Raw genomic sequence first — 25,033 nt, forward strand, 5'->3', positions numbered from 1 at the left:
AACTGTAAATGGGAATGTGGAAGCACTGGCCTCCTGGAGTTGTGTAAGGTTTCTGGCATTCCAGAACATGCAGTCAGTCACCTTGATCTGAGCCTCGGAGCTGTGAGGGAGAGGGTCTCTCAGGCTGCCGCCCCCGCCCCACCCCATTGCCCTATTCCCAGTCACTACTCACAGCCACCCCTCCTGTTGCTCCATGCCTCTCTCCTCCTTTGGGGACGCTGGAGCTTTGCCTGTTTTGCAGATGGGGCATCAGAGACTCCTGTGTCTCCTTGTCTCCCTCAAGCACATCAACACATTCCTACCTCAGGGCTCTCGCCATGTCTGTTCCACCTGTCCAAAATGCTTTTCCCCCAGGTATGCACATGGCAGACTCCCTTACCTCTTTCAGTCTTATTCAAGTATTACCTTCACAGCAAAGTCTTCCCTGCACCCCCATTTAAAATTGCCCTCACATCCCTTACACCCAAGTCTTCCCCCCAAGCCCTGTCTCTTAACACATCGTATCAGTTACTTATTGTCTGTCTCTGACATGAATGTCCCATCTCCTCAAGAGCAGGGATCTTTGTTATTTTGGTTCACAGTTAAATCCCCAGCACAAGGACATCCCTGGTGGTCCAGTGGCTAAGACAGCGCTCCCAGTTCAGGGGGCCCAGGTTCAATCCCTGGTCAGAGAACCCGACCCACATGCCCCAGCTAAGAGCTTCAATGCTACAGCTAAAAATCCTGCATGCTGCAGCCAAGACCCGGTGCAGCTAAACAAATAATTTTTTTTTAAATCCTCAGCCCAAAGAACAGTGTCTGGCCCACAAAGGACACTCAATAAATATTCCCTGAATGAGTGGAACCTTCACCCTACCCCTGTGTAATTTGTCACTGCCATTTTACCGATGAGGAATCTGAGGCTCAGAAATGTCAAGTGACTTGCTCAAGGTCACACAGGCAGCAAGCAGCAAGCCCTCACCCCTCACCCCACTGCACCCTGCAGGTCTGGCCTCGCCCCGCAAACAATGGCCTTGCCCCCATGAGCTAGAGCCTGCCCCTCGGTGCCTGCCTACCCCGGCCAGCAGGATGCAGCTGTGGAAGGCGGTCGTGGTGACCCTGGCCTTCATGAGCTTGGACGTCGGCATGACCACGGCCATCTACATCCTCAGCCACCGGGACCGCAGCCTGCTGGAGGACATCCGCCACTTCAACATCTTTGACTCGGTGCTGGACCTCTGGGCGGCCTGCCTGTACCGCAGCTGCCTGCTTCTGGGGGCCACCATCGGCGTGGCCAAGAACAGCACCCTGGGGCCCCGGAGGCTGCAGGCCTCGTGGACAGTCATCGCCCTCGTGTGCCTCTTCGGGGGCATCTACACCGTGGTGAAGCTGCTGCTCTTCTCCGAGGTACGCAAGCCGGTCCGGGACCCGTGGTTCTGGGCCCTCTTCGTGTGGACCTACGTCTCACTCGCTGCCTCCTTCCTGCTCTGGTGGCTGCTGTCCACGGTGCGGCCGGACGCCAAGGCCCTCGGGCGGGGCGCTGGGGCCGAGGGCGAGGGCGAGGGTGAGAGCTTCCCCGGGCAGGACCGGCCTGCACCCGAGCAGGCGTCTGGGGCCACGCTGCAGAAGCTGCTGTCCTACACCAAGCCCGACATCGCCTTCCTCGTGGTGGCCTCCTTCTTCCTCATCGTGGCAGCTCTGGGTAAGTGCCGGCCTGTGGGGCCTGGTGGGCACCCAGGGAATATGTTTAGGGGATGTGACCACCTCTTCTTTCCTCTCAAGTTTTTTTTTTAATTTTATACAATTTTTTAAAAATTTTATTTATGTATGTATTTTTGGCTGTGCTGGGTCTTTGTTGCTGTGTGGGCTTCTCTCTAGTTGAGACAAGCGGGGGCTACTCTGGTTGCGGTGCACAGGGTTCTTGCGGTGGCTTCCCTGGTTGTGGAGCGCAGGCTCTAGGCACGCGTGCTGCAGTAGTTGTGGCTCCCGGGCTCTGGGCGTGCAGGCTCAGTAGCGCACGGGCTTGGCTGCTCCACGGCATGTGGGATCTTCCTGGAGCAGGTATCTAGGAAGGTATCTAAGCCGCATCTCCTGCACTGGAAGGTGGGTTCTTTACTACTGAGCCACCAGGGAAGCCCCGTCCTCTCCAGTTTTAATATCTTCCTTCCATGATTCAAACATCAAATTAATACGCAAAGGTAAACATTGAGTGTTTCGCCCTAGTTCTGCCCCTGACAACCCTAACTCCCCCTGCCCAGGGCTAACTACAGGAAATGGTTCCAGCAACTTCCAAGTGGGCAGGAAACCACTTTTATTCATTTCTTATATATGTTTCCAGTGTTTCTTTATACAGCTATAAGCAACGAAGTCTCTCTCCCCCCATCTTTTGCACTCTAGTCTGTGTCTTGCTTTTCTCACTTAATATATCCTGGGGACTTTCCTGGTGGTCCAGTGGCTAACATTCTGAGCTTGCAATGCAACGGCACATGTTCAATCCCTGGTAGGGGAACTAAGACCCCACACACTGCGCTGTGGTTATTGTTCAGTTGAAGTTTGTGTCTGACTCTGCAGTCCCATGGACTGCAGCATGCCAGGCTCCTCTGTCCTCCACTGTCTCCCAGAGCTGCTCAAATTCATGTCCACTGAGTCAGCGACGTCATCTAACTGTCTCATCCTCTGCGCCCCTTGCTCCTTTTAGCTGTCTTTCCCAGCATCAGGGTCTTTTCCAATGAATCTGTTCTTTGCATCAAGTGGCCAAAGTATTGGAGCTTCAATGCTCGCTTCAGCAGGACGTATACAAAGTATTAGAGCTTCAGCATCAGTCCTTCCAATGAATATTCAGGGTTTATTTCCTTTAGAACTGCCTTGTTTGATCTTGCTATGCAGTGCAGCCATATAAAACAATAACAACAATAGTATATCCTAGAATTCTCCCAGTTAGTTCCTCATTTTGTTTTTGACCGCATAATATTCCACTGTGTGACTGTACCATAGGTTATTTAGTCAATCTCCTGTTATTGGACTCTTGGGTGGTTTTGAGTCTGTTTTTTTCTTGTTTATACACATTTCCTATAACTGTGAATATATCTAAAGAAGTCATCCTATAGATAAGTGGCATTTCTGGGTTCAAAGCATTTTTTATAATGAAGCAGAATAGAGCCATCAGGGTATGTAGTCTGTGATGAGCTTCAGTTCAGTTCAGTCCGACTCTTTGTGACCCCATGAATCACAGCACACCAGGCCTCCCTGTCCATCACCAACTCCCAGAATTCACTCAAACTCATGTCCATCGAGTCAGTGATGCCACCCAGCCATTAAATCTTCTGTCGTCCCCTTCTCCTCCTGCCCCCAATCCCTCCCAGCATCAGGGTCTTTTCCAATGAGTCAACTCTTCGCATGAGGTGGCCAAAGTATTGGAGTTTCAGCTTTAGCATCAGTCCTTCCAATGAGCACCCAGGACTAATCTCCTTTAGGATGGACTGGTTGGATCTCCTTGCAGTCCAAGGGACTCTCAAGAGTCTTCTCCAACACCACAGTTCAAAAGCATCAATTCTTCAGCATTCAGCTTTCTTCACAGTCCAACTCTCACATCCATACATGACCACTGGGAAAACCATAGCCTTAACTAGACGGACCTTTGTTGGCAAAGTAATGTCTCTCCTTTTTAATATGCTATCTAGGTTGGTCATAACTTTCTTTCCAAGGAGTAAGCGTCTTTTAATTTCATGGCTGCAGTCACCATCTGCAGTGATTTTGGAGCCCCAAAAAATAAAGTCTAACACTGCTTCCACTGTTTCCCCATCTATTTCCCATGAAGTGATAGAACCAGATCCATGATCTTAGTTTTCTGAATGTTGAGCTTTAAGCCAACTTTTTCCCTCTCCACTTTCACTTTCATCAAGAGGCTCTTTAGTTCCTCTTTACTTTCTGCCACAAGGGTGGTGTCATCTGCATATCTGAGGTTATTGATATTTCTCCCGGCAATCTTGATTCCAGTTTGTGCTCCTTCCAGCCCAGAGTTTCTCATGATGTACTCTACAGATAAGTTAAAAAACAGGGTGACAATATACAGCCTTGACGTACTCCTTTTCCTAATTGGAACCAGTCTGTTGTTCCATGTCCAGTTCTAACTGTTGCTTCCTGACCTGCATATAGGTTTCTCAAGAGGCAGGTCAGGTGGTCTGGTATTCCCATCTCTTTCAGAATTTTCCGCAGTTTATTGTGATCCACACAGTCAAAGGCTTTGGCATAGTCAATAAAGCAGAAATAGATGTTTTTCTGGAACTCTCTTGCTTTTTCAATGGTCCAACGGATATTGGCAATTTGATCTCTGGTTCCTCTGCCTTTTCTAAATCCAGCTTAAGTTGCATGAAACTTTTATCCTAGTTGTGTGCACCTGTGTGTGTGTCCTGGGTGGTGATATAAATGATATCTGTTACTGGATAGATAGCATATAACCTAGATAGCATATAACAGATATCTGATATCTGTTCAGTCTGATCCAAACAGTTTGAAAGTGCCACTTCAGCAACACAGTGGGAAGATGACATTGCAGGGTGGAAACTGTGGCTTCTGGGGGTGACAAGGCCCAGGTACCAATTCCATTCCTGTTCCAGGCCTGGCTGTGTGACTGTGGGCAGATGACCCAGCCTTTCATAGCTTCACATCTTTTTTCTGTGAAATGGGGGTTGCTAGCATCCTTGTTCCAAGATGTTGTAAAGTTGGAATAAAGACAGAGAGGAGAGGGACGTCCCTGGCGATCCAGTGGTTAAGACTCCAAACTTCCAATGCAAGAGTCATGGGTTCAATCCCTGATTGTGGAACCAAGATCCCACATGCCACGAGGCACAGGCAAGCAAACAAACTAAAAGGACTGAGAGGAGAAGGAGAGATACAGAGCTTGTTACCTCCGGGAAGTACAGGGATGTCCACTCCTGTGAGTTGTTACATGTCTAACTCACCAAGGGACAGAGTCTGGGAGCAGCCGCAGAGGCACAGGGATCTTAGAGAGAACTGGCGAGCCCTTGAGCCCCTTTCCATGTACCATCTACCCTCTGTCCTCTCAGTCCCAGCCCCTTGACCACTGTGTGATTTTAGGCACATCTTCCTGTCTGTAAAATGGGCATCTCAGCAGTTGTGAGGTTCAGTGAGCTCATACAAGTAGGCTATCTTGGACAACGCCTGGCACATAGAAAGCTCCCAGTAAGTTTTAGCGGCCGTGAGTACTGAGATGACCCCTTGTCATGCAACCAGCCTGCTTCTCCTCCTCGTGCTATGAGGTCAGCAGTCTGCTCGTGAGCAGCCTCCTGGGATTCTGTTGACCCTGGTCCTTAGCTACAGCTTTGGTGACAGGAGTATCTTGCGTCTACTCTGCTGCCTCCCCTAGCAGGCCTGGAGCCCCTTGGGGTCAGAGGGCAGGTCTGACTCCTTCAGGGCCCCCAATACCTGGCCCAGAATCAGACTCGCTGAGTAGATGAATGAGTGAATGGCCATCCTGCCCGTGTTGGCAGTTGTCTCCCACATGGCCTTGTTTCCCCCACCTGCCAGGGCGCTGTCGTCAGCTGTTGTGCGCTCAGGGATACAGATGTCCTAAAATACAGCCAAGCAGATTGTGCCAGCCTGTAGGGTTATGTTGAGGTCAAGGGCTTCAGCTTGAGATCAAGCCCCCAACTTCACTCATTGTTTTATTTTTTTGGCCACACCACGCAGCATCTGGAATCTTAGTTCCCCAACCAGGGACCAAAGCTGCACCCCCGGCATGGGAAGTGTAGGTTTGTAACCACTGGACCACCAGGGAAGTCTCAGATAGTTTTAGTCGAGTTTACTTACTGTGGCCAAACTTCAGTGTCTCATCCTGTAATGAGGGCTTTGTCAGGGTTTTGTGAATTTTTTTTTTTTTTTGGCGGCGCCGCAGGGCATCTTAGTTCTCTGACCAGGGATTGAACTTGTATCCCCTTCAGTGGAAGTGCAGAGTCCTAACCACTGGACCACCAGGGAAGTCCCGGGTTATTGTGAAAATTAAATGAAGTGAAGCATAGTGCCTGGCAAAACTAGGTACTTCACAAAAGTTAAATACTATGGTTATTGGTCTTCCCAGGTGGTGCAGTGGTAAAGAATCTGCCTGCCAATGCAGGAGACGTGAGTTCGATTCCTGAGTCGAGAGGATCCCCTGGAGAAGGGAATGGCAACCCACTCCTGTATTCTTGGAGAATTCCATGGACAGAAGAGTCTGGCAGGTTATAGCCTGTGGGGTTACAAACAGTCAGACACAACCGAGGGACCGAGCATGCATGTACACACACTGTGATTAACAATTATTTTTCAATCAGTAAGCATCCAGTAGGGCCCAGATTTTTCTGAAACCTTACAATCTAAAAGGAAAACTACCTGTTGTGGAAAAAAAAAAGCATTAATTTTAGTGTTGAGTGTCTCCCACTGAGATTCTTTAATACGGATTTCATGGCAACCTAACTACAATAACCTTGGGCAAATGACTTAACCTTTCTGAGCCCCAGTTTCCTCATCTGTAAAATGGGAAGAATGATAATACCACACTTATAGGATTATTGGGAGGCATTTGAAACTTGAAAGAGGTGAAGGAGCCACTATCTGGGGTAACAGTGGTCCAGGCAGAGGGAACAGCCTATGCAAAGGTCCTGAGGCAGAAAGCTGCCTGATTATTAAAGGAAAAGTAGAGAGAGTGGAGGGAGAGTAGAAGTTAGTAGCTCAGTACCAGGGCCAGTCATGCAGCGGGTGTCAGGCACTGTGAGGACTTTGATCCAGGATGAGACGATCTGACTTGGGTTTCACAGGCTCCTGCTGTCTGCTGGGAGTGGAAAACAGGTTGATGGGGACAAAGGTGGCAGCAAGGAGAACCAAGACTTAGTTGAGACTATCCAAAGGACGTTGACAAAGCCAGGTGGGACAGCAGAAGGAGAGGCAGAAAATTCTGGAAATATTTTGAGAGTAGAGCCGCAAGATTTGCTGGCAGACCGGAGAGTTTCACCTGGTTCCTGGGCAGATTCAACAACAGAGTTTGCCTACCTGGTTATTAGTTCAGTGCCCCCACCCAGCAAGGGCTCCATGAACGTCTGTGGTGGTTAATATCATCACTGGTGCTTGTTGGACCGAAAATTCTCCTGGAGCTCCTCAGGCCCTTTACTTCCCCGTGGGTAAACTGAGGCAGAGATTCAGCTGAGGCAGAACTTCTGGCTGGAGACCCCGTCTGGCCACTCCATCTGGAGATGGAGGCCAGCTTTGTAGCCACCCTGTGGTTTCTGCCCCAAGACCACCAGAGGGCGCCAGAACCCCATGGAAGGCCTCTGTCTTGGCTGAGCCAGTTCTGCAGCGCTGACTGGGGAGGGACCCACCCAACCTGCACATTGGTTGACTTTTATTGTGCGCCTCGTCTATGCCTGGTGCTGACCCAGGCTGTGGCTGCTGAAAGCTGCAGTGAAAACTGGACACAGTCTGGTCTGACCACCTCCCGTTTCGTGTCCATCATTTCCATGAGAGTGGGCTATTCATTCCAGGTTATTGGAAGGGAAGGCGCAAGGAATGAGTCCCAGACTGGAAGCTGGTTTGGGTTTGAGTCCTGCCGTCCTCTTAATTGCTGTGTGATGTCAAGCAAGTTCCTCAGCCTCTCTGAGTCTCCCATTCCACCTCAGTGAAATGGTGATGACATCTCTGCCAGATGCCCCTTCCCCCTGCCACACCCAGGATCGATGTGAAGATACATGGGTAAGGAGTTATCTGGCAAGCTGTAAAGTGCCTGACCAGGAGGGGTGGGGTGGCGGTTCTAGCATTGCCCAGAAGCAGAACGTAGACAGCTTCTGAGCTTCTAGAATTTGGACTCTGAACCCCCTGGAAGAGAGAAGAAAGCAGTGAACTTTGGTGGCTATCAGCTGTCAATTGGTGGTGTGACTGGATGAGCCTCAGCTCATCTTTTCAGCTCCACTTTCTTCATCTGTAAAATGGGTGATAACAGGGTCGCCTTCTGAGTCTTCGTGCAGAGGGGATGACTATCACCCAGGAGCCCCGTGGGTCTGTGTTCTCCCTGTCTGGGAGCCATTATTCCTGATAACAGGGTCCAGTCAGTACAGACTGAATAACTCACATTTCGTATGTTCCTGATCTCTGAAAAGAGGGCCCCCGCCCCCGTCCCCGCCTGTCTACTAAGCAGGAGTTTGCAGAGAGAGAAAAACCCCACGAGTGAGGTAAGCAGTGAGGGTAGTCTGGGGGCTTCCAGAGCCCCCTCCTGTCTGCAGATGCCCCCACGAGCCCACCCTGTCTCCGGCAGGAGAGACCTTCCTTCCCTACTACACTGGCCGGGCCATCGACGGCATCGTCATCCAGAAAAGCATGGAGCAGTTCAGCGCCGCTGTCATCATCATGTGTGTGCTGGCCATCGGCAGGTAGCGACCCCTGCCTGCCCCCACCCGCCAGGCCTGCAGCTCCTGAGAGGAAAAGGGGCCATGGAGGCCCAAGAAACGCCCCTTGAGATAGGAGGCTAAGGCCTGTCCCTCAGCTGGTCTCCATGGTAACCAACAACCCAGCCACTGGCTTAGTTCTGTCCATTTGGTTGAGCCCCACCCTAGAGCCACACCCCTCTTGTCCCTAAAAATGACTTCAGTCTGCGGGGTTCCCCTTTCAGCACCACCCCACCCCCAGCTGTTTTTCAGGCAGGAGACAAGAGCCAGCTTTGTCTGTGCTATTCTGGAAAGGCAAGAGGCCTGATGGGTGGAGCTGGGCTTCTCGCCCACAGTAAAAGTCCCCCCGTGCCCTCACCTTGGGGGCTCCTGTTGGGAACAGGGTGACCCCCTGGCAGTGCCAGCCCCAGAGAGTGGGCTCAAGGTTGGGGTCCCTCGCCCCTGCGAAGGCCCTGGCCTGCCAGCAGTGGAGAGGGAGCAGTGAGGGGCAGGGGTCAGTTGCCGGAAGGACGTCGTGCTATACATAACATCTCTTATCTGCAATTAGCTCATTTGCCGCAGGTATTCGGGGCGGCATTTTTACCCTCGTATTTGCCAGACTGAACATTCGTCTCCGTAACTGTCTCTTCCGCTCGCTGGTGTCTCAGGAGACAAGCTTCTTTGACGAGAATCGCACAGGTTGGTTTTCCCGGGGGCCTCGGGTGACCTGGGGCTGGGCCTGGCCAGGTGGGCCTGCCCTGCTTTGATTTAAATGGGTGAATCAGTGCTCTCAGTCCTGCTGGCTCTCCCTGCCATCCGATTCAGGGTGGGGATGCCCCTCGTGGCTGGCGTGGGCCTCCCGCCCCCCCTGAGCCCTGGGGAGCTGGTCTGAGGTTTTGCTGTGAGCTGTGGCCACTCTAGGACCCTGGCCAGGCCACCCTGTCCCTGAAGCAACCAAGGCCTCGCCTCCCACTGGCTTGTGGGAAGCACATGGGCCAGGACTTCCCCGGCCTGTGGGGGTGAGCAGGGCAGGGGGACAGGACAGAACAGGGAGGCCGAGATCCAGTCTCTGAGGCAGCCCAGCCTGGGTGCAGGCCCCATCCCTGAGTTCACCTCCCTGAGCCTCTGTTTTCTCCTCCGTAAGATGGGAACAATAACAGGAGCTGCCCCACGGGACTGTTGTCGAGGTCTTAGCCCAGTATCCAGCCATCAGTAAGGGGCGTTCTGGTCCTCTCTCTTCCACAGCTCAGATGGTTATTACCATGAGGCTGAAGAGGGGAGTGGCCCCTCTGCCAGTGACAGGGAGGGGCCACGGGTTCAGCTCTGGCTCAGTCACGGCCATGCTGTGCGGCGCTGAGCAGGACTCTTCCCCTCTCTGAGCCTCAGCTGCCTCCTCTGTGCTCTGGGAGATGTGAAGCTGAAATCAGATGCTGGTGACAAGGGCTGGGCTCAGAACAGCCCCCAGGGCCATCGGCTCACCCTGTCCCCCTGCAGCCCTGCCCAGAAGACAGGGAAGGTCCAAGTTCCCCAAGGGTCCCTTGCCCCCGCTCTCAGCAGACCTGTTACTGCAGAGGGAGCTGAGAGGCCTGTGTTCCAGGGGACCTCATCTCCCGCCTCACCTCGGACACCACCATGGTCAGCGACCTGGTCTCCCAGAACATCAACATCTTCCTGCGGAACACGGTTAAGGTCACAGGTGTGGTGGTCTTCATGTTCAGCCTCTCGTGGCAACTCTCCCTGGTCACCTTCATGGGTTTCCCCATCATCATGATGGTGTCCGACATCTACGGCAAGTACTACAAGGTAGGCCCCGCCTGATCCCCACTGGGGTCTCCCCACCAGCAGCTCTCAAATGACCCCTTAGGATGGGCTCAGAGGGCCACTGGGGGCTAAAGAGGGACTTGTCTTAAAACTGAGTTTGCGTTCACTCATTCAATAATCAGACAGGACCCCTGTCCCCATGGAGCTTATATTCTAATAGGGCCAGCCGATAAATAGCAACAATGATAATGATGGAAATATATAATACAGTCATAGCTCAGTTGGTAAAGAATCTACCTGCAATGCAGGAGACCCGGGTTCAATTCCTGCATCGGGAAGATCCCCTGGAGAAGGAAATGGCAACCCACTCCAGTATTCTTGCCTGGAGAATCCCATGGACAGAGGAGCCTGCCAGGCTGCCCCCTGGCAGTCCATGGGGTCACAAGAGTCGGACACGACTTAACGACTAGAGATATAATACAATAAAAGTTGGAGGAGATAAGGAGATAAATGAAAAGAAACAGCATAATAGAGAGCAATGGGGTTGGTTGCAGTTTTATTTTATTTTTAAGCTAAGTGTCTTTCTTTTGCTCTCCTTTTTACACTTTGTATTTGTTTTGTTTTTGGCTGTGCCGCACTTTCATTGCCGTGCGTGGGCTTTGTCTCACTGTGGTGAGCAGGGGCTACTTTCTAGTTGTGGTGGACGGGCTTCTCGTTGCGGTGGCTGCTCTTGATGCAGAGCACGGGCTCTGGGGTACAGGCTTAGTAACTGTGGTACACAGGCTTAGCTGCTGCAAGCCATGTGGGATCTTCCTGGACAACGGATGGAATCTGTGTCCCCTGCATTGGCAAGTGGATCCTTAACCGCTGGACCGCCAGGGAAGTCCCAGGCTGCAATTTTAAATTGGTCTTTCTGAGAAGGTGGCCTTTGAGTAAAGAGGTGGACATATTGGGGAAGCTCGTTCCAAGCAGAGGGCACAGCCAGTACAAAGGCCCTGAGGTGGGACCGTGACTGGCCCGTTTGAGGAGCCTCAGGAAGGCTGGTGAGGCCGGAACCAGAAGTGAGGAGAGAGCCGGGAGGTGATGGGGGTTAGATGGTATATGCCTTTGTGGGAAGTTTGGGTTTCACTCTGAGTGCAAAGTTTGCTCTCTTTCTATAGAGTGTATGTTCAAGGTAGGGGCGGGGGGTGGAGGCGCCCAGGCCCCCATGATCAAGGCCCTCACCCAAGATGCAATGGTGGGCAAGCAGTAGTCCCCTCGGGCTGCCCCCAGCACTGCTGTCAGAAGGATCAGCCTGTAAGCGAAGCCCCTGCCTCACCTTCCTCCTGGTTCCCACACTGGTGGGTGCCTCTGAGCTCTCAGGGCCCCAGGGTGGGTGCAGGCAGGTGCAGGCAGCCCCTTCCCCAGTGATCCAGGCCTGAGGGGGACAGGGACACTCCTGAGCAGGGCACTTGGACCCTGAGGTCCCCACTTGGTCAGGATTCTTAGTGCCCATGACCTGAGGCCAGTGCCTAAATGAATCCATTCCCCACAGCCCACTGTGTCACCCTCCTGCAGAGCCCAGTCACCCAGGAGGGCCCTCTCCCCCGCAGGTCTGGACCACTGGCCTTGCTGTTTTCGTCCCTGAGGAGAGAAAGTAAATATATGAGTTAGAGTCAGAGCAGTTTCCCTTCCACCCCACCCTTCCTGCCTTCCTGCCAGCCCCTGGGAGGGGCCAGGAAGCCCTGGAGCGCCCCGCATCACATCAGCCCTGCCTCTGTGCACACCTCAGGCTCCACCTTCAGGATCAGGGGTGCGGCCTCAAGCAAGCCCTATTTAGGTCTCGTACCTGTACCCCATGTATAGGGTACCATCATTGAGTCATCACCACAAGCCACACACATCGTCCGCAGCCAGACATGACTCAAGGCAGTGTGGCTCCTCCCAGGGTGCCTGAGCCTGAGTACACTGCGTGCTTCTGATGGCCTGGGCGTGACTCGCAGGTCATGAGACATGCCAATGTAGGAGCCTCCTGGGCAGCCTTCCTGGCTGGTGTGAAGTTCTGAGTGTGGTAACTGTCACAAAGCCTGCATAGCGAGGCCCAGGGACTGCTTCCAGAACTCTGTGGGCAGCAGTCCGATGGTCATGTTCTTGGAACCACTTCTCAGCCATCCATCCCCGGTTATAAGCACACGATGTGGGCAGATTTCACAGCCCGTGGCCTCCACCACCATCTAGAACTCAGCTAAGAGTTCTGGAATCTCTGTGCTAGATTTCAGTCTCTCACATAATTTAATGTATGTTGCTGGATGTAAATGGTGCCGCCTTAATAGGTAGTGTTTCTTGTGCAGTATACAACCTGAACAACCATCCAGAGCATCCCTGCTCTTATGCCAGCTCAGGATCAGGAATCGAGACTCGTTTTCTGAGAAGGTTATGCATGGTCATGCATAACTTTCTCTGAATACTAGAGATAACTTCACGATCAGTGGCCCATCCCTCGGGAGACAGAGCCTCAGGAGCTCACCCCCAAATCCCAGCTGGAGTCTGTTGTCTGAGCTCAGTAAATCATGCTAGGAGGAGATGGGGGAGGAAAGGGAGCTAGGTCTCATCCCCTTATCCCTGGAACTCCCTGCATAGATCTGACACCAACTAAAGACAGAAAGCCCCAGAGAGACCTGGGGCTCGGGCAGAGGGTGAGCCTATCTGTTTTGAGGTCTCCTCCTCTTTGTCCCTGCTCCCACCCACAGAGGCTCTCCAAAGAGGTCCAGAGTGCTCTGGCCAGAGCCAGCAGCACGGCCGAGGAGACCATCAGTGCCATGAAGACAGTGCGGAGCTTTGCCAACGAGGAGGAGGAGGCGGAGGTGTACTCGCGGAAGCTGCAGCAGGTGTACAAGCTGAACAGGAAGGAAGCCGCGGCCTACATGTACTACGTCTGGGGCAGCGGGGTACGTGCCCCCAGCAGGTCTGACACAAAGATGGAGGACCCCTTAGTCAGTACATTAGCCCAGGTCCCTGCATGCTGGTGTGACACTTTGTCCTGACTTTCTGCTTGTCCTCAGAGGATCTTTCTGGAAAGAAACGTAGATTCCTGTGAATGTCCCCCCAGGACACTCCTTCTTACCTCTCACCTGGGTGTGGGGTGGCCAGGCAGGAACTTTCTCTTCCCTGTTGGGGAGACACCCCTGCCAAGATGGGGAGTCACCCCGAGGCCACCTGGGGATGCGACCTGGGCAGATTCCTGGCAGGTCCTAGAGCGTCCGGCTCACTCCCTGGGGATGCGTTCCAGCCCCTCCTGGAGAAGAAGCACGTGGGGCCTGTCACTGTGTGCTGGTCACGCCTGAGGGTGGGCTGTCGGGGAAGAGCTGGGGTAGGCATGAGGAGGGTTTGGAATTTAGGGCAAGGAAGGAGCCGGTGATCTACAGATGAGCAGGGGATAAGGACCTTCTGGGACCTCCCCCTACCCACGGTAACCCCTCCTCAAAAGTGCCCAGCCAGAGGGGAGAAAGGCCTGAAATCCAGCCAGCCAAGTCTCCTGGCAGTCTGCCCACCAGCAAGGGCGCCTCTTGCTGCTTGTGCCAAGGCACTGTGGTCCAGCTGTGGGTCTAGTTCCGACCCAGCATTGCTGGCTTGGAATGAGGAGGGGCAGATAGGGACCCCGAGTGGGTTGTGTCATGGGTATGCAGGTTCCACTCCTCTCACAGACACTCCCCGGGCACCAGAGGGGGCGGGAGGCAAGCACACCCCAGACACAGCCCCTCCTTCCTGGTAATACTGACCTCATCTGCTTGGCCTAGCTTGCTGTGTGACCTTAGCCAGAGGACTCAGCCTCTCTGAACCATGCTCTTCTCAATAAGGAGGAGACGAATAGCTCCAGTTTGGCCTCGCTGAGGCGCTTGGGAACTGTGTGTGTGTGTGTGTGTATGCCAGGGCCTGACAAAGAAAGCCTTGTTCCCGACCAGGCTCATGGCCTGTTCCAGCAGGGGGCCTTTGCAGGGAAAAACTCCCTGGTAGGGGTGGGGAGGGTGTGAGTGACAGAGGGGCACCAGCTCGTGGGAGGCCGTCCCTGCCGCTGGCTGGACTTGCAGTTTGTGACTGGGTGCAGAGTCCACAGCTTCTCTCACCTCCCCTGCAGCCTGTGGGGTGGGGAGACAGAGGGAATAGGTTTGTGGATCTAAGTCAAGGGCCCCCGAGAGTCAGACACCGCTTTCCGTCTGCCCTGCAGCTCACACTGCTTGTGGTCCAGGTCAGCATCCTCTACTACGGGGGCCACCTCGTCATCTCGGGGCAGATGACCAGTGGCAACCTCATCTCCTTCATCATCTATGAGTTTGTCCTGGGAGATTGTATGGAGGTGAGGGGCTGGCTGGGGAAGCGGGGTGGGGGGGTGGGGTCCTGGGGAGGAGGGAGAGGTAAGGGGGAGGGATCTGAATGGGGTTATCCAGGGTCCACAGGAGGTGGCATTTCTTTCTAAAGGACATGATAATACCAACAAGGAGACTAACACTAACCTGTGACAGCAACTTTGCGGAGCAGAGTGGCAGCAACAGAGATTATTTCAGAAGATGCCCCTGAGCACCTGTACGAGGCCCAGTGCTCCCCGGCTCCCCATTTCCCAGAAAAAGAAGCTGAGGCTGAGAGTGGTTCAGTGACCTGCCCCCCATGTTTGTAGGGGTTCCCAGTTCCAAGCCAGATGGTCTGACTTTATTTTAACCCACTTTAAAGAGCAGCTCTATGGAAAAAGAAGAGTGGATTTGTTTTTTAAATGGATTATGTATTTCAATTTTATTTTAAAATCTATTTGGCTGTGCCTGGTCTTAGTTGCGGCATGCAGGATCTAATTCCTGGACCAGGGATCGAACCCGGGCCCCCTACTTTGGGAGCCTGAAGCCTTAGCCACTGGGGCAGCAGGGAAGTCCTTGTAGATTAACTCTTAATTTGGCTTCTCCCTCCAGCAGGCCCTGAGATGAGGGAGCTGGGGAGCTTGTGCCTAAATTGCCATCAGTCACTTCCAGAGGATGCACAGAGTGAGGGTGTTAGCTCTCTGGTCTGACCCCACCCCCCCACAAAGCCCTCCAGCACTAAGGTGGAGCCTGTGTGTCCTGCAGTGGTAAAGATGTGGGGGTCAGCGGCAGGTTAGTGTCTTCCGCAGACAGTACTTTGCCGTAGCTCCAGTCAGACTGTGTCATCTGAATCAGCGTCAAGGAAGCAATGCTTCCGAAACATCCACAGCAGTGGGCAAAGACATGTGTCCTAGGATGTCCAGTGTGGCATAGTTTATAACAGTGAAAAGCTGAATGCTTGTCAACCAGTGATTGGGCAATACGGTATATCCGTATGCCGGAAACAGTCCGTCTGTGCTACGAAAACTAGGCAGCAGCCGCAGGAGTGAGGCAGAGCTGTGTGCACTGGTGCAGAGAACCCCAAGACACAGAATTAGTGCAAAGCTAATCTCTGAGTCATAGGGATGGGCTGATCTCATGGTTTTCTTTCGTCTCAAAATTATTTAATTATGTATTTGCATGTGTTTGTAAAAGCACAGAGAAAGGACTTGAAAGACACAGTACCCTGATAACCGAGACCACCTCTGGGATGAGGGATAGAGAGCAGTGTCTACACAGCACTTGTGTCTTAATATGAGTAATTATATGTGGATGTTAACAGCTGTGGTGTATTGAGGGCTTCCTATGTGCTGAGTACTGTCTTCACAGAACCATGATACAGGCACTAATATTACCCCCATTTCATCAACCAGGACCCTCAGTCACAGATCATAAGGGCCTGAACTCGGGAGCCAGACGCCAGGGTTCGAATCCTGGTTCTGCCGCTTCTCCATCTGTGTGTCCTGGGGGAAGTTACTTGAGCACTCTGTGCCTCGGTTTCCTTATCATCACAGAGGAGCTAATGATAGCAGCTACCTCATAAGACATATATGCACTCAGTAAAATGAGTCATTATTCACATTTATACTTGTGTATATTTTTACCCAAGGAAATGTATAGTATAAATTTAGGGCCGTTTTTATCATCGAAATTTAAAAATTCTGTGGCAGCTGAAAAGGGCAGGTCCAATTCCTGTTCTGCTACATTCTGGCTTCTCTGCAATTTCATTTCTTCTTCTGGAGGGTGATAACGCCTACCCTGCTGGACAGTGATGAGGTTTAGCTGTAACACATAAAGCATCAGTATTTTTTTTATCACTGTCTTCATTTTTTGCATCCTCGTCCTGGTGTGCTGTACCAGCCGGTGGGGCTCTGACAGCCTCCTGTGACCATGCCCCCCCCCCCCGCCCCCGTCAGACCTGCTGCTGTGTTCTTGCTCTCTCTGCACTCCCTGCACTCCCTTCATCCCTCTGGCACCATGGAGAGGGAACCTAGGATTGGGGTGTCAATGGGTCAGGAACATGTTTCTCCTCCCGGCACAGTCCGTGGGCTCCGTCTACAGCGGCCTGATGCAAGGAGTTGGGGCCGCCGAGAAGGTGTTTGAGTTCATTGACCGGCAGCCGACCATGGTGCACGACGGGAGCTTGGCCCCTGACCACCTGGAGGGCCGGGTGGACTTTGAGAACGTGACCTTCACCTACCGCACTCGGCCCCACACCCAAGTCTTGCAGGTGAGAGAGGGCCCGAGAACACCCCCCACCACCCCCAATCATCCCTTCCCTCCTCCCATCTCTCTTGCACCCCCTACAGGCCAGGCCATGGCAGTGCAGCCAAAAATACGAAAAGCAGAGTCCCTCCACTCCTGGAGTTGGGCTCTTGTTGGGGAAGGCGTTAACAAAAGGATTCCAAGAGAAATGCTAGGAAGGCAATAAATTGGGGTAGTCTGCAGAGATGATATTAATAGTCCAAGAGGGCTTCTCGGGGGAGGTGACTTTTGATCTGGGACCTAAACAAGGAGCAGGAGCGAGCCAATGGCTCTCTGCAGAGAGAACATTCCAGGAAAAGGAGACGAGTATAAAAGTGCTGTCAAGGCCTAGAAAGGAGAGCCTTCTGGGGGCAGCGGCAGTGGGGCAGGCTGGGAAGGGTGCCCGGGGCCTCTGATACCAGAGCCTGTGAGTGAGCCGGTGGCCCTGCCTTGTGTCTGTGTGTTCCTGGTAGAACGTCTCCTTCAGCCTGTCCCCAGGAAAGGTGACTGCTCTCGTGGGGCCATCGGGCAGCGGAAAGAGCTCCTGTGTCAACATCCTGGAGAACTTCTACCCCCTGGAGGGGGGCCAAGTGCTGCTGGACGGGAAGCCCATCGGCGCCTATGACCACAAGTACTTACACCGAGTGGTAGGCACACGGGCCTTTGCTGCCCTCCTCCGCCCTTTCCCTGTTTGACCTTCTCCCGTGAGCACTGGCAGATGCAGGCAAGAGGGCTCAGAATACACACACAGTTCAGAGGATTATCACCGGGATTTCCCGGGTGGTCCAGTGGCTAAGACTGTGTGCTCCCAATGGAGGGGGTCCAGGTTTGATCCCTGGTCAGAAAACTAGATCCCACATGCTGTAACTAAGACCCAATGCAACCAAATAAAATAAATATTAACAACAAAAAAAAAGGATTACCACCAATGTAACACCACCCAGTTCAAGAAATAGAACATTCCAGCACTCCAGAAGTGGCCCCCATCTGCCGCTCCCCTCCATGTGCCCCTTCTTTGCCTCCCAAGAAGCGCCGTCTCGCCCAGCTTTCATAATCATCGCTTTCTTGCTTTTCTCCTGTTCCTCCCATGGCTGTGTGCCTCCCCAGATGGTGCAGCTGTGTTTTGCTAGTTTTGAACTTCATCTGACTGGAGTCGTAACACATGTATTCTCTGCGTCTTGTTTCCTCCACTCAGCGTTATTTGTGAGTTTTCCAGGTTGAGGCTGTGTTTGTAGTTCCTTCATTCTCATTGCTGGGAGACAATCCACTGTGTAAACATGTCAGTCCATTTACACGTTCTGTTTCTTGATGGATAGTTGGGGGTGTTTCCTGTTTTTTTAGTATTAGCAACAATATTGATACGGACAACGCTGGTACTCGTCTTGGGTGTCCTGGTATGCACCGGTGGGTAGGTTCCCCCAGAGTGGATGTGTATCCGCAGCTCTAGTAACTCCTGCCATTAAGGTGGTTTACTTTTTTCTTTTTTTGACTTTACAGTCCCACCAGCAGTGAAAGAGAGTTCAGGTTTTCCACATTTAAATTATCTCCAGTACTTAAAGGAGGCTATTCATGACCTTACAGTTTTGGGTAGTTTTCTCAGACAGGTACACTCAACATCTGATCCGGAGCTGGTATAAGAGCAGGGACGCCCTGGACAGTTGTTCAGTTGTGCACTATACGGGAAACACCAACTACCAAGCAGACGCCATTTACATCATCAACAGACATTAAGTTACGCGAGAGCCTGGGCTGGCACAGAGACTCCAGAACTTCCAGCTAGTTGTAGATGCTGGTGGAGGCCGCAGATTGTGACCTCTTCCCACTCATGTGTATATAACCAGGGGTAGATGGTGGAGAAGTGGTCTCAGGTATGCCACCACTGGCTGCTGCCCACCAGAGTTCTGGAAGTGGCTCCTGGACAGAGCTGTTCAGGCTTTGCAATAGTTGACATGCTCAGATACTTACTCTCAGATAGCTAGTATCAGTCCTGTACCTGTAACCAGTTGGTGAGTGTCTACAGGTAGTTCACTGGGGTCTTTTGCATTTTCCTGGTGACTAAAGATTTTAAGTCCTTTTTCATACGTTTCTTGGACTTTTGGATTTCCTCTTTTGTGAATATCCTCTGTTTAAATTTTTAATTTTCATAAACCCAAAGCAGTAGAACTCAACCATCTAACTATATTCTCATATATTCAGAGAATTTTATAACAAACATGTGAGAATCCCCTCCACCTCACCTTTTGAATTCCACCTTTTGATAATGCTGGCATGATCCAGCATTATCAGTTTAGTCAACATCCTTTCCTTTCCAACATGTTTCCCATATTTATATAAATATATCTACATATAAAGTCTTCCCTGATAGCTCAGTGGGAAAGAATCTGCCGGTAATATAGGAGACGCAGGAGGCACGGATTCAATCCCTGGATCGGGAAGATCCCCAGGAGAAGGAAATGGCAATCCACTCCACTATTCTTACCTGGGAAATCCCATAGACAAAGGAGCCTGGTAGGCTACAGTCCATGGGGTCACAAAGAGTTGGACATGGCTTAGCAAGTAAACAGCAGCAACAACAATACATAAAGCCACATACACTTTTTATTTTAACAAAAATAGAATCGTTATATATATATATATATATATAGCAGCTTGATTTTATAGATGCATTGTAATCATTTAATCAATCCTCAATTTATGGACAATTAGATTTTTTTTTCTTTTTTGCTATTTACAGTATTGTAGTGACATCCTCCAACTACATACAAATTCCAAAAGCTGGGACCCTGAGACAATAGTTCCTTTCTGTTGTTCTCTAAAAGGGAGGGGGCACCAACCGGGAGGTCCCTGTGGCCTCTGCCTGCTCTGGCCTCTTGCTTCTTGCCATGGACAGACTCACAGAGGCACATTCCACACTCTCTCACTCTCTTTTCTTCCAGGTCAGAGGCAGCCAATGAGCTCCGTCTCGGAGGTCAGGGAACTTGGCTGAGCCCAGAGCGGCAAGCTTAGCGGGGGCCCCCAGTGTATTGGTCAGGGAGCCTGAAGGCTTGTGCAGAAAGTGGACTCCACTCTTTGGAAAGAAGAGAGGCCACCGAATGCAGCAGTTAGTCTTGGGTCCTGATCAGATTTCAGACTTGAGGCCCCAGGCATCAGCCAGGCCCGGGGCTGGTGAGGTTCCTGGTGACAGCTGAACTGACATGTTCCCAGCCTCCCATGCCCCCTCCTTCCTCCTCCACAGATCTCCCTGGTGAGCCAGGAGCCAGTGCTGTTTGCCCGCTCCATCACAGACAACATCTCCTACGGCCTGCCCACTGTGCCCTTCGAGACAGTGGTGGAGGCTGCCCAGAAAGCCAATGCCCACGGCTTCATCATGGAGCTCCAGGACGGCTACAATACAGGTACAGGGCCCAGAGCATCACCTCCACTGTGCCCGGAGGTCCATCCTCAGGGATTCAACCCTCTGGGTTATGCATTGCCCTCTGCCAGCTACTCTTTATTATTTCAGGGGAAATCCACATAACATAAACTTAACTGTTTTAAAATATTTATCTATTTATTTATTTGGCTGCATTGAGTCTTGGTTGCATTACTTGGGAGCTTTTGTTGTGGCTCTCAGGCTTAGTTACCCCCTGCATTGCAAGGCAGATTCTTAACCACTGGACCACTGGGGAAGTCCCTAAACTTAACTTTTAAAGTAAACTATTCAGGGACTTCCCTGGTGGTCCAGTGGTTACGATTCTGTGCTTCCACTGCCGGGGGCATGGGTTTGATCCCTGGTCAGGGAACTAAGATCCCACATGCCACATGGTGCAGCCAAAAATAAACAGAGTGAACACTTCAGTGGCACTTAGTACATTCACAGTGCTTTAAAACCATTGCCTTCGTTTAGTTCTGAAACACAATTGTTTTAAAATGTTATTTGTATTATATTATTCATAGTTACTTTACGTGAATAAGTAATTTAATGAGTTGAACCATGTATTAACTTATAGACTTGATTTAACGTATTTTAAAATTTTAGCTCTTGCAGCAAGGCTATTCACAGTGTTCAAAACTAAAAAATTAGACCTAACTACATCCAGTGAAAAGTTTCATTTCATCCCAGTCTTCACTACCAGTTCCCTCCAGCCCCCACCAGAGCTTCTCTCATTAATTTCTTACATGTCATTTTGGAGTTTCTTTATGCAAATATGAGTATGTGTTCTTAGTAACTCCCACCGTCTACAGAAAAAAAAAAAGCACCTTTTTTCTGCACCTGTTTTTTTTTTAAGTGATACCTTTTTTTTCCATATTGATACCTAGAAAGCTACTTTTTTTTTTTAAGGTACTGCACAGTATTCTATTGTGTGGCTTTATAATACTTTCCTCAAAAATAACTGATTTCCTCAGTTTCCTGTTGATAGACAATTTGCATTGTGTTTTTGGTTTGGGGGTTTTGTCGTTTTCAGTTAACAGTGCTGTGAGTCACGGTGCGCGAGCAAGTAAATGAGCAGGAAATATTCCCAGAAATGGGTTTGCTGGTCCAGGGGTTGTGTGTCTGTAATTGTGGTCTGTGCACTCACACAGCACAACCCGACACACAGAGGAGTGTGCACCGCAGCACAGGGATCTCAGCAGCTGTGCCCCAGGAAGACTGGGGGTGCCCCCTCAGCCACCCCAGCACAGTATGTTCTCAAACGTTTGGAGTTCTGCCAGATTAATACGTAAAAGTTGGCATCTTGGTACCACCCGCACACAGTCATAATTTGCTTGCCCCTCATGAACAGGAAGAAGGAGCATTGTTCTGTGAGGTTTCCAGCCGGTGCCCTCTCAGCCCCACCTTTCCCGGGGAGCAGAGCTCCCTCGGCAGAAGGAAAAGCAGAGGCAAGGCACTGCTCATCCCTCCCCAAGGGCCACCCCGCCTCCCCTCCCACTCACTTGCCCCTGTGCCTCCGCCCCACAGAGACAGGGGAGAAGGGTGCCCAGCTTTCCGGGGGCCAGAAGCAGCGGGTGGCCATGGCCCGGGCTCTGGTGCGGAACCCCCTCGTTCTCATCCTGGATGAAGCCACCAGCGCCCTGGATGCGGAGAGCGAGTATCTGGTGAGTTGCGGGGTGGCGGGTGATGCTGGAGCAGAGCAGCAGACAGGTGCTGGGAAGGGCTCAGGTGGCTGTAGGGACTCTCCCAGGCCAGCTTCCTGGATTAGGGTGTTCCAGAGCTGAGGGCATAGAGCGGGACGGAGGAGACCCATGGCATAGTCACTCAGCCCAGCCTCAGGGCTATGGTGTTGAAACCAAATCCCCCTGGGTTCGAGTCAGGCGATATGGGCCCTGGATTAGGAGCTCTGCCCTGGAACTCATAACCTGAGTGTCTCTCTTACTCCAACTCTCATGTCATCGATAAAGAGGGGCCCACAATGTATTTGAAGACTTAGCTACCCCTCTCTCACCATGGATCCATTCATTTATCACACGGTATCTAATGCCCACCTCCCGGGCACCAGGCGCTGTTCTGGGTGCCAGGGTCACACTGGCCCCTGCCCCCAAGGTGTTTCCAGTCCAGGGCGAGAGACAGATAACAAGGAGACAAGGGTGAGTTTGCCCTGGGACCTGTGCTATGTAGAAAATGAAACAGTCCTGTGATGGAGAGGTTGAGAAACATAACCGGCCTTTAGTTAAAGCTGGGAAAACAAATTTTATCCAGTAGCTAATAAAGCAGGGAAAAGAGTTGAGGTCTAAGATTTGTGCAGGGGTGATGATTTGTGATGGGCAGCCATTTCAAAGGGAGATTGAGGACACAGGGAAGGGGTGGGAGCAGGGGTCACGGGAGACTGATGAAGGGCTGGGAGCTGGCAGACAGGTGGCAGCCACTCGAATTAGGATTCCTGTCCCCCACTGAGTCTGGGAGGTGGGGCCCTAACCTTCCGATGACTACATTTCGAAGGAATGACAGAGAGACATTCCTGAGCTTTAGGAGATTTGCATATGCATCTCCAGGGGACAGAGGAGGATGTGACAGCGCTAAGCCCCTTGTGGTAGGTAAGTGCTCTAAGAAAGGGGGCTCAGCTGCCCGCAGCCCAGCGTGTGTTGGTTAGGACACTCAGTTCTCCCGGCGGCATTTAGGGGCTGGGGTCATCCCAGGGACAAGGCTTTGCCCCTGCAGGAGCCCCGCTGGAATGTGGCTGCCTTAGTGCAGGGTTCAGATGGGGTCACACCTACCTGCCCAGAATTCACGTGCAGAACCAGGATCATCAAAGAGCTATTGAGCTGAGACCAGAAGGGAAAGGAGCCAGTCAGGGGGATCTGGGTGAGAGCATCCTGGGGAGAGGGGCAGTGAGGGCAAAGGCTCAGAGCAGGTCCACAGCCGACCACCCAAGGTCAGCGTGGTTGACGGTGGGGGTCGAGCATGGTGAGGTCGGGAGAGAGTCATTGTGGGTACGCCAGCTGTTCAGGCCCTGGAAAGGGGTTTGGTGTGTTTTTTTTTTTAGAGTAGGTTTACGTTTAAGGAAAATTGAGCAGAAAGTACAGAGTTCCCATATATACCCCTCCCCCCAAACAAAGTCACCTGTTATTAACGTTTTACGTTAGCAGTACGTTAGTCCCCATTGAAAATTGGTATTAGTGCATTGTTATTAACTCACGGTCCCTTTGTGTTGCGAATTCTATGGGTGTTAACAAACACAGGATGTCATGTTATGCAGAAGAGTTTCCCGGCCCCAAAATTCCCCCCAGGAGTTTGGGTTTTATCCTAAATAGGACAAGAAGCTCTTGGAGGGTGAGTTCAACAAAAACTGATTAAAAGTATTAAATCCACGTGGGGAGCACGTCAGGAAAGTTGCCGGGATCCAAGCAAAAAGGAACGGTGGCAAAGGTGAAAAGATGGAGCAGAGAGACCCTGGGGAGATGGGGCTACAGGATTTGCTGATGAGTCAGGTTTGTGGGGTGAAGGAAGGATGAGGAAGCAGGTGATGCTGGTTTTGTTGGCATGAGCTCTGAGGCTGACGGTGAGACCGTTAACCAAGGCCAAGGTTAGGGGAAGACCATCCCTCTTCATGATGGAGCCCTTCCATCATTCACCAAGTGCTGCCCCATGTCAGGCTCTGAGCTCTGTCCCCCAAGGACAAAAACTCGGGAAGTAGGTCCTGGGCAAGCCCTCGCTTTACAGGCGAAGAAGCCCCAGAGAGGCTGAGTGTCTGTGGGATATGACGGACCCGGGCTCTGAGCCAGGACTGGGCGGGGTGGTGGGCGGCGGCAGTGCCCGTGTGAGCCGGTGCCCTCCTGTGTCCGCAGATCCAGCAGGCCATCCACGGCAACCTGCAGAAACACACGGTGCTCATCATCGCGCACCGGCTGAGCACGGTGGAGCGAGCGCACCTCATCGTGGTGCTCGACAAGGGCCGTGTGGTGCAGCAGGGCACTCACCAGCAGCTGCTGGCCCAGGGCGGCCTCTACGCCAGGCTGGTGCAGCGGCAGATGCTGGGGCTTGAGCCCGCCGTGGACTTCACAGCCGGCCACAGGGAGCTGCCAGGCAACGGCAGTCACAAGGCCTGACCACAGGGCCCTGCCTCTCCCAGTGGGGCAGAGGCCCCAGAGCAGGCCCGGCAGAGGTGCCCACGGGGGCCCCCCCATCCTGGCCACCCCCACTGCCCTCTGAGCCCAAGCCCATGGCACTGGACGGGGAGGGCCACCTGCCCTGCCCCACAAGTCACTGCTTCCTGCATCTCTTCCCCGGGTCCCTGCCTTGTTCCCCAGGCCACCACCGGCCCCCTGCTGCCATGAGCCACCCCTGCCAGTCTGGGCACAGAGACGCCACTGGTCTCTCGGGCTGGTCTCCTGAAGCTTCTAGGCGAAGGTAGAACTACCTTTTTAAACCAAGATCTTAACCAGGTTTTTTTACTGCTTGGTTTGATGGCCCCCATCAACTCCTAGATTTCAAAAACACTTTTCTAATTGGGAGTAATGATGGGCAAGGTCCCTGAGATGTTCTGGAAACTTCTAAGCCGGGAGTGAATGACCCTTCTCCCTAAGAGCCTGGGGGTATATCAGGGAGAACTGGGCCTCTGCTGTTTGCCCCTGGAGAGAAGGGGCTTCCAAGTCCCTGTGGTGGTGGGAACACGGCAGGGTGGGGGGACTTCCCGTCTTGCCCTCTTTCCAGCTTCGTGAGTCAGGCCAACAGTGGGCGGGGAGTGGAAGGCGCCTGCCTGCCCATCACCCCCCAAATTTAAGCCAGTCTCACTGTGAACCACTACGAACCTTAACTAGGGGAGTGAGGGGCTGGCCAGGCCTAGCGGAGCCTCGGGGGTCCCT

General features: G+C 52.3%; 1 protein-coding gene across 4 annotated transcripts; it reads left to right on the forward strand.

Moving 5' to 3' along the window:
* The first annotated feature begins 1,068 nt into the window (after nucleotides 1-1,068).
* Nucleotides 1,069-24,422, forward strand: ABCB9 (ATP binding cassette subfamily B member 9). 4 transcript variants are annotated; one of them, XM_068989916.1, is made up of 11 exons: nucleotides 1,069-1,681; nucleotides 8,279-8,393; nucleotides 8,956-9,086; nucleotides 9,985-10,190; nucleotides 12,878-13,075; nucleotides 14,353-14,481; nucleotides 16,551-16,739; nucleotides 17,227-17,400; nucleotides 19,989-20,148; nucleotides 21,693-21,833; nucleotides 23,994-24,422. In XM_068989916.1, exons 1-11 carry the CDS (start codon nucleotides 1,069-1,071, stop codon nucleotides 24,275-24,277), a joined length of 2,340 nt encoding a protein of 779 aa, XP_068846017.1. In that variant the 3' UTR covers nucleotides 24,278-24,422. The 4 variants fall into 4 exon arrangements, with proteins under 4 accessions (XP_068846017.1, XP_068846018.1, XP_068846020.1 ...); XM_068989917.1 differs by having other exon boundaries at nucleotides 21,693-21,829; nucleotides 24,017-24,422; XM_068989919.1 differs by lacking the exon at nucleotides 16,551-16,739 and having other exon boundaries at nucleotides 21,693-21,829; nucleotides 24,017-24,422.
* The last annotated feature ends 611 nt before the right edge of the window (nucleotides 24,423-25,033 follow it).

The sequence above is a fragment of the Capricornis sumatraensis genome, chromosome 17, assembly GCF_032405125.1.
Source record: "Capricornis sumatraensis isolate serow.1 chromosome 17, serow.2, whole genome shotgun sequence".
Lineage (NCBI taxonomy): Eukaryota > Metazoa > Chordata > Mammalia > Artiodactyla > Bovidae > Capricornis > Capricornis sumatraensis.

Bases quoted from the DNA above. Each gene is read 5' to 3' on its own strand.
- ABCB9 (XM_068989916.1), top strand. From the start codon at position 1,069: ATGCAGCTGTGGAAGGCGGTCGTGGTGACCCTGGCCTTCATGAGCTTG. The intron at 13,076-14,352 runs GTACGTGCCCCC...TCTGCCCTGCAG, and splicing joins ACTACGTCTGGGGCAGCGGG to CTCACACTGCTTGTGGTCCA. The intron at 17,401-19,988 runs GTAGGCACACGG...CCTCCTCCACAG, and splicing joins ACAAGTACTTACACCGAGTG to ATCTCCCTGGTGAGCCAGGA.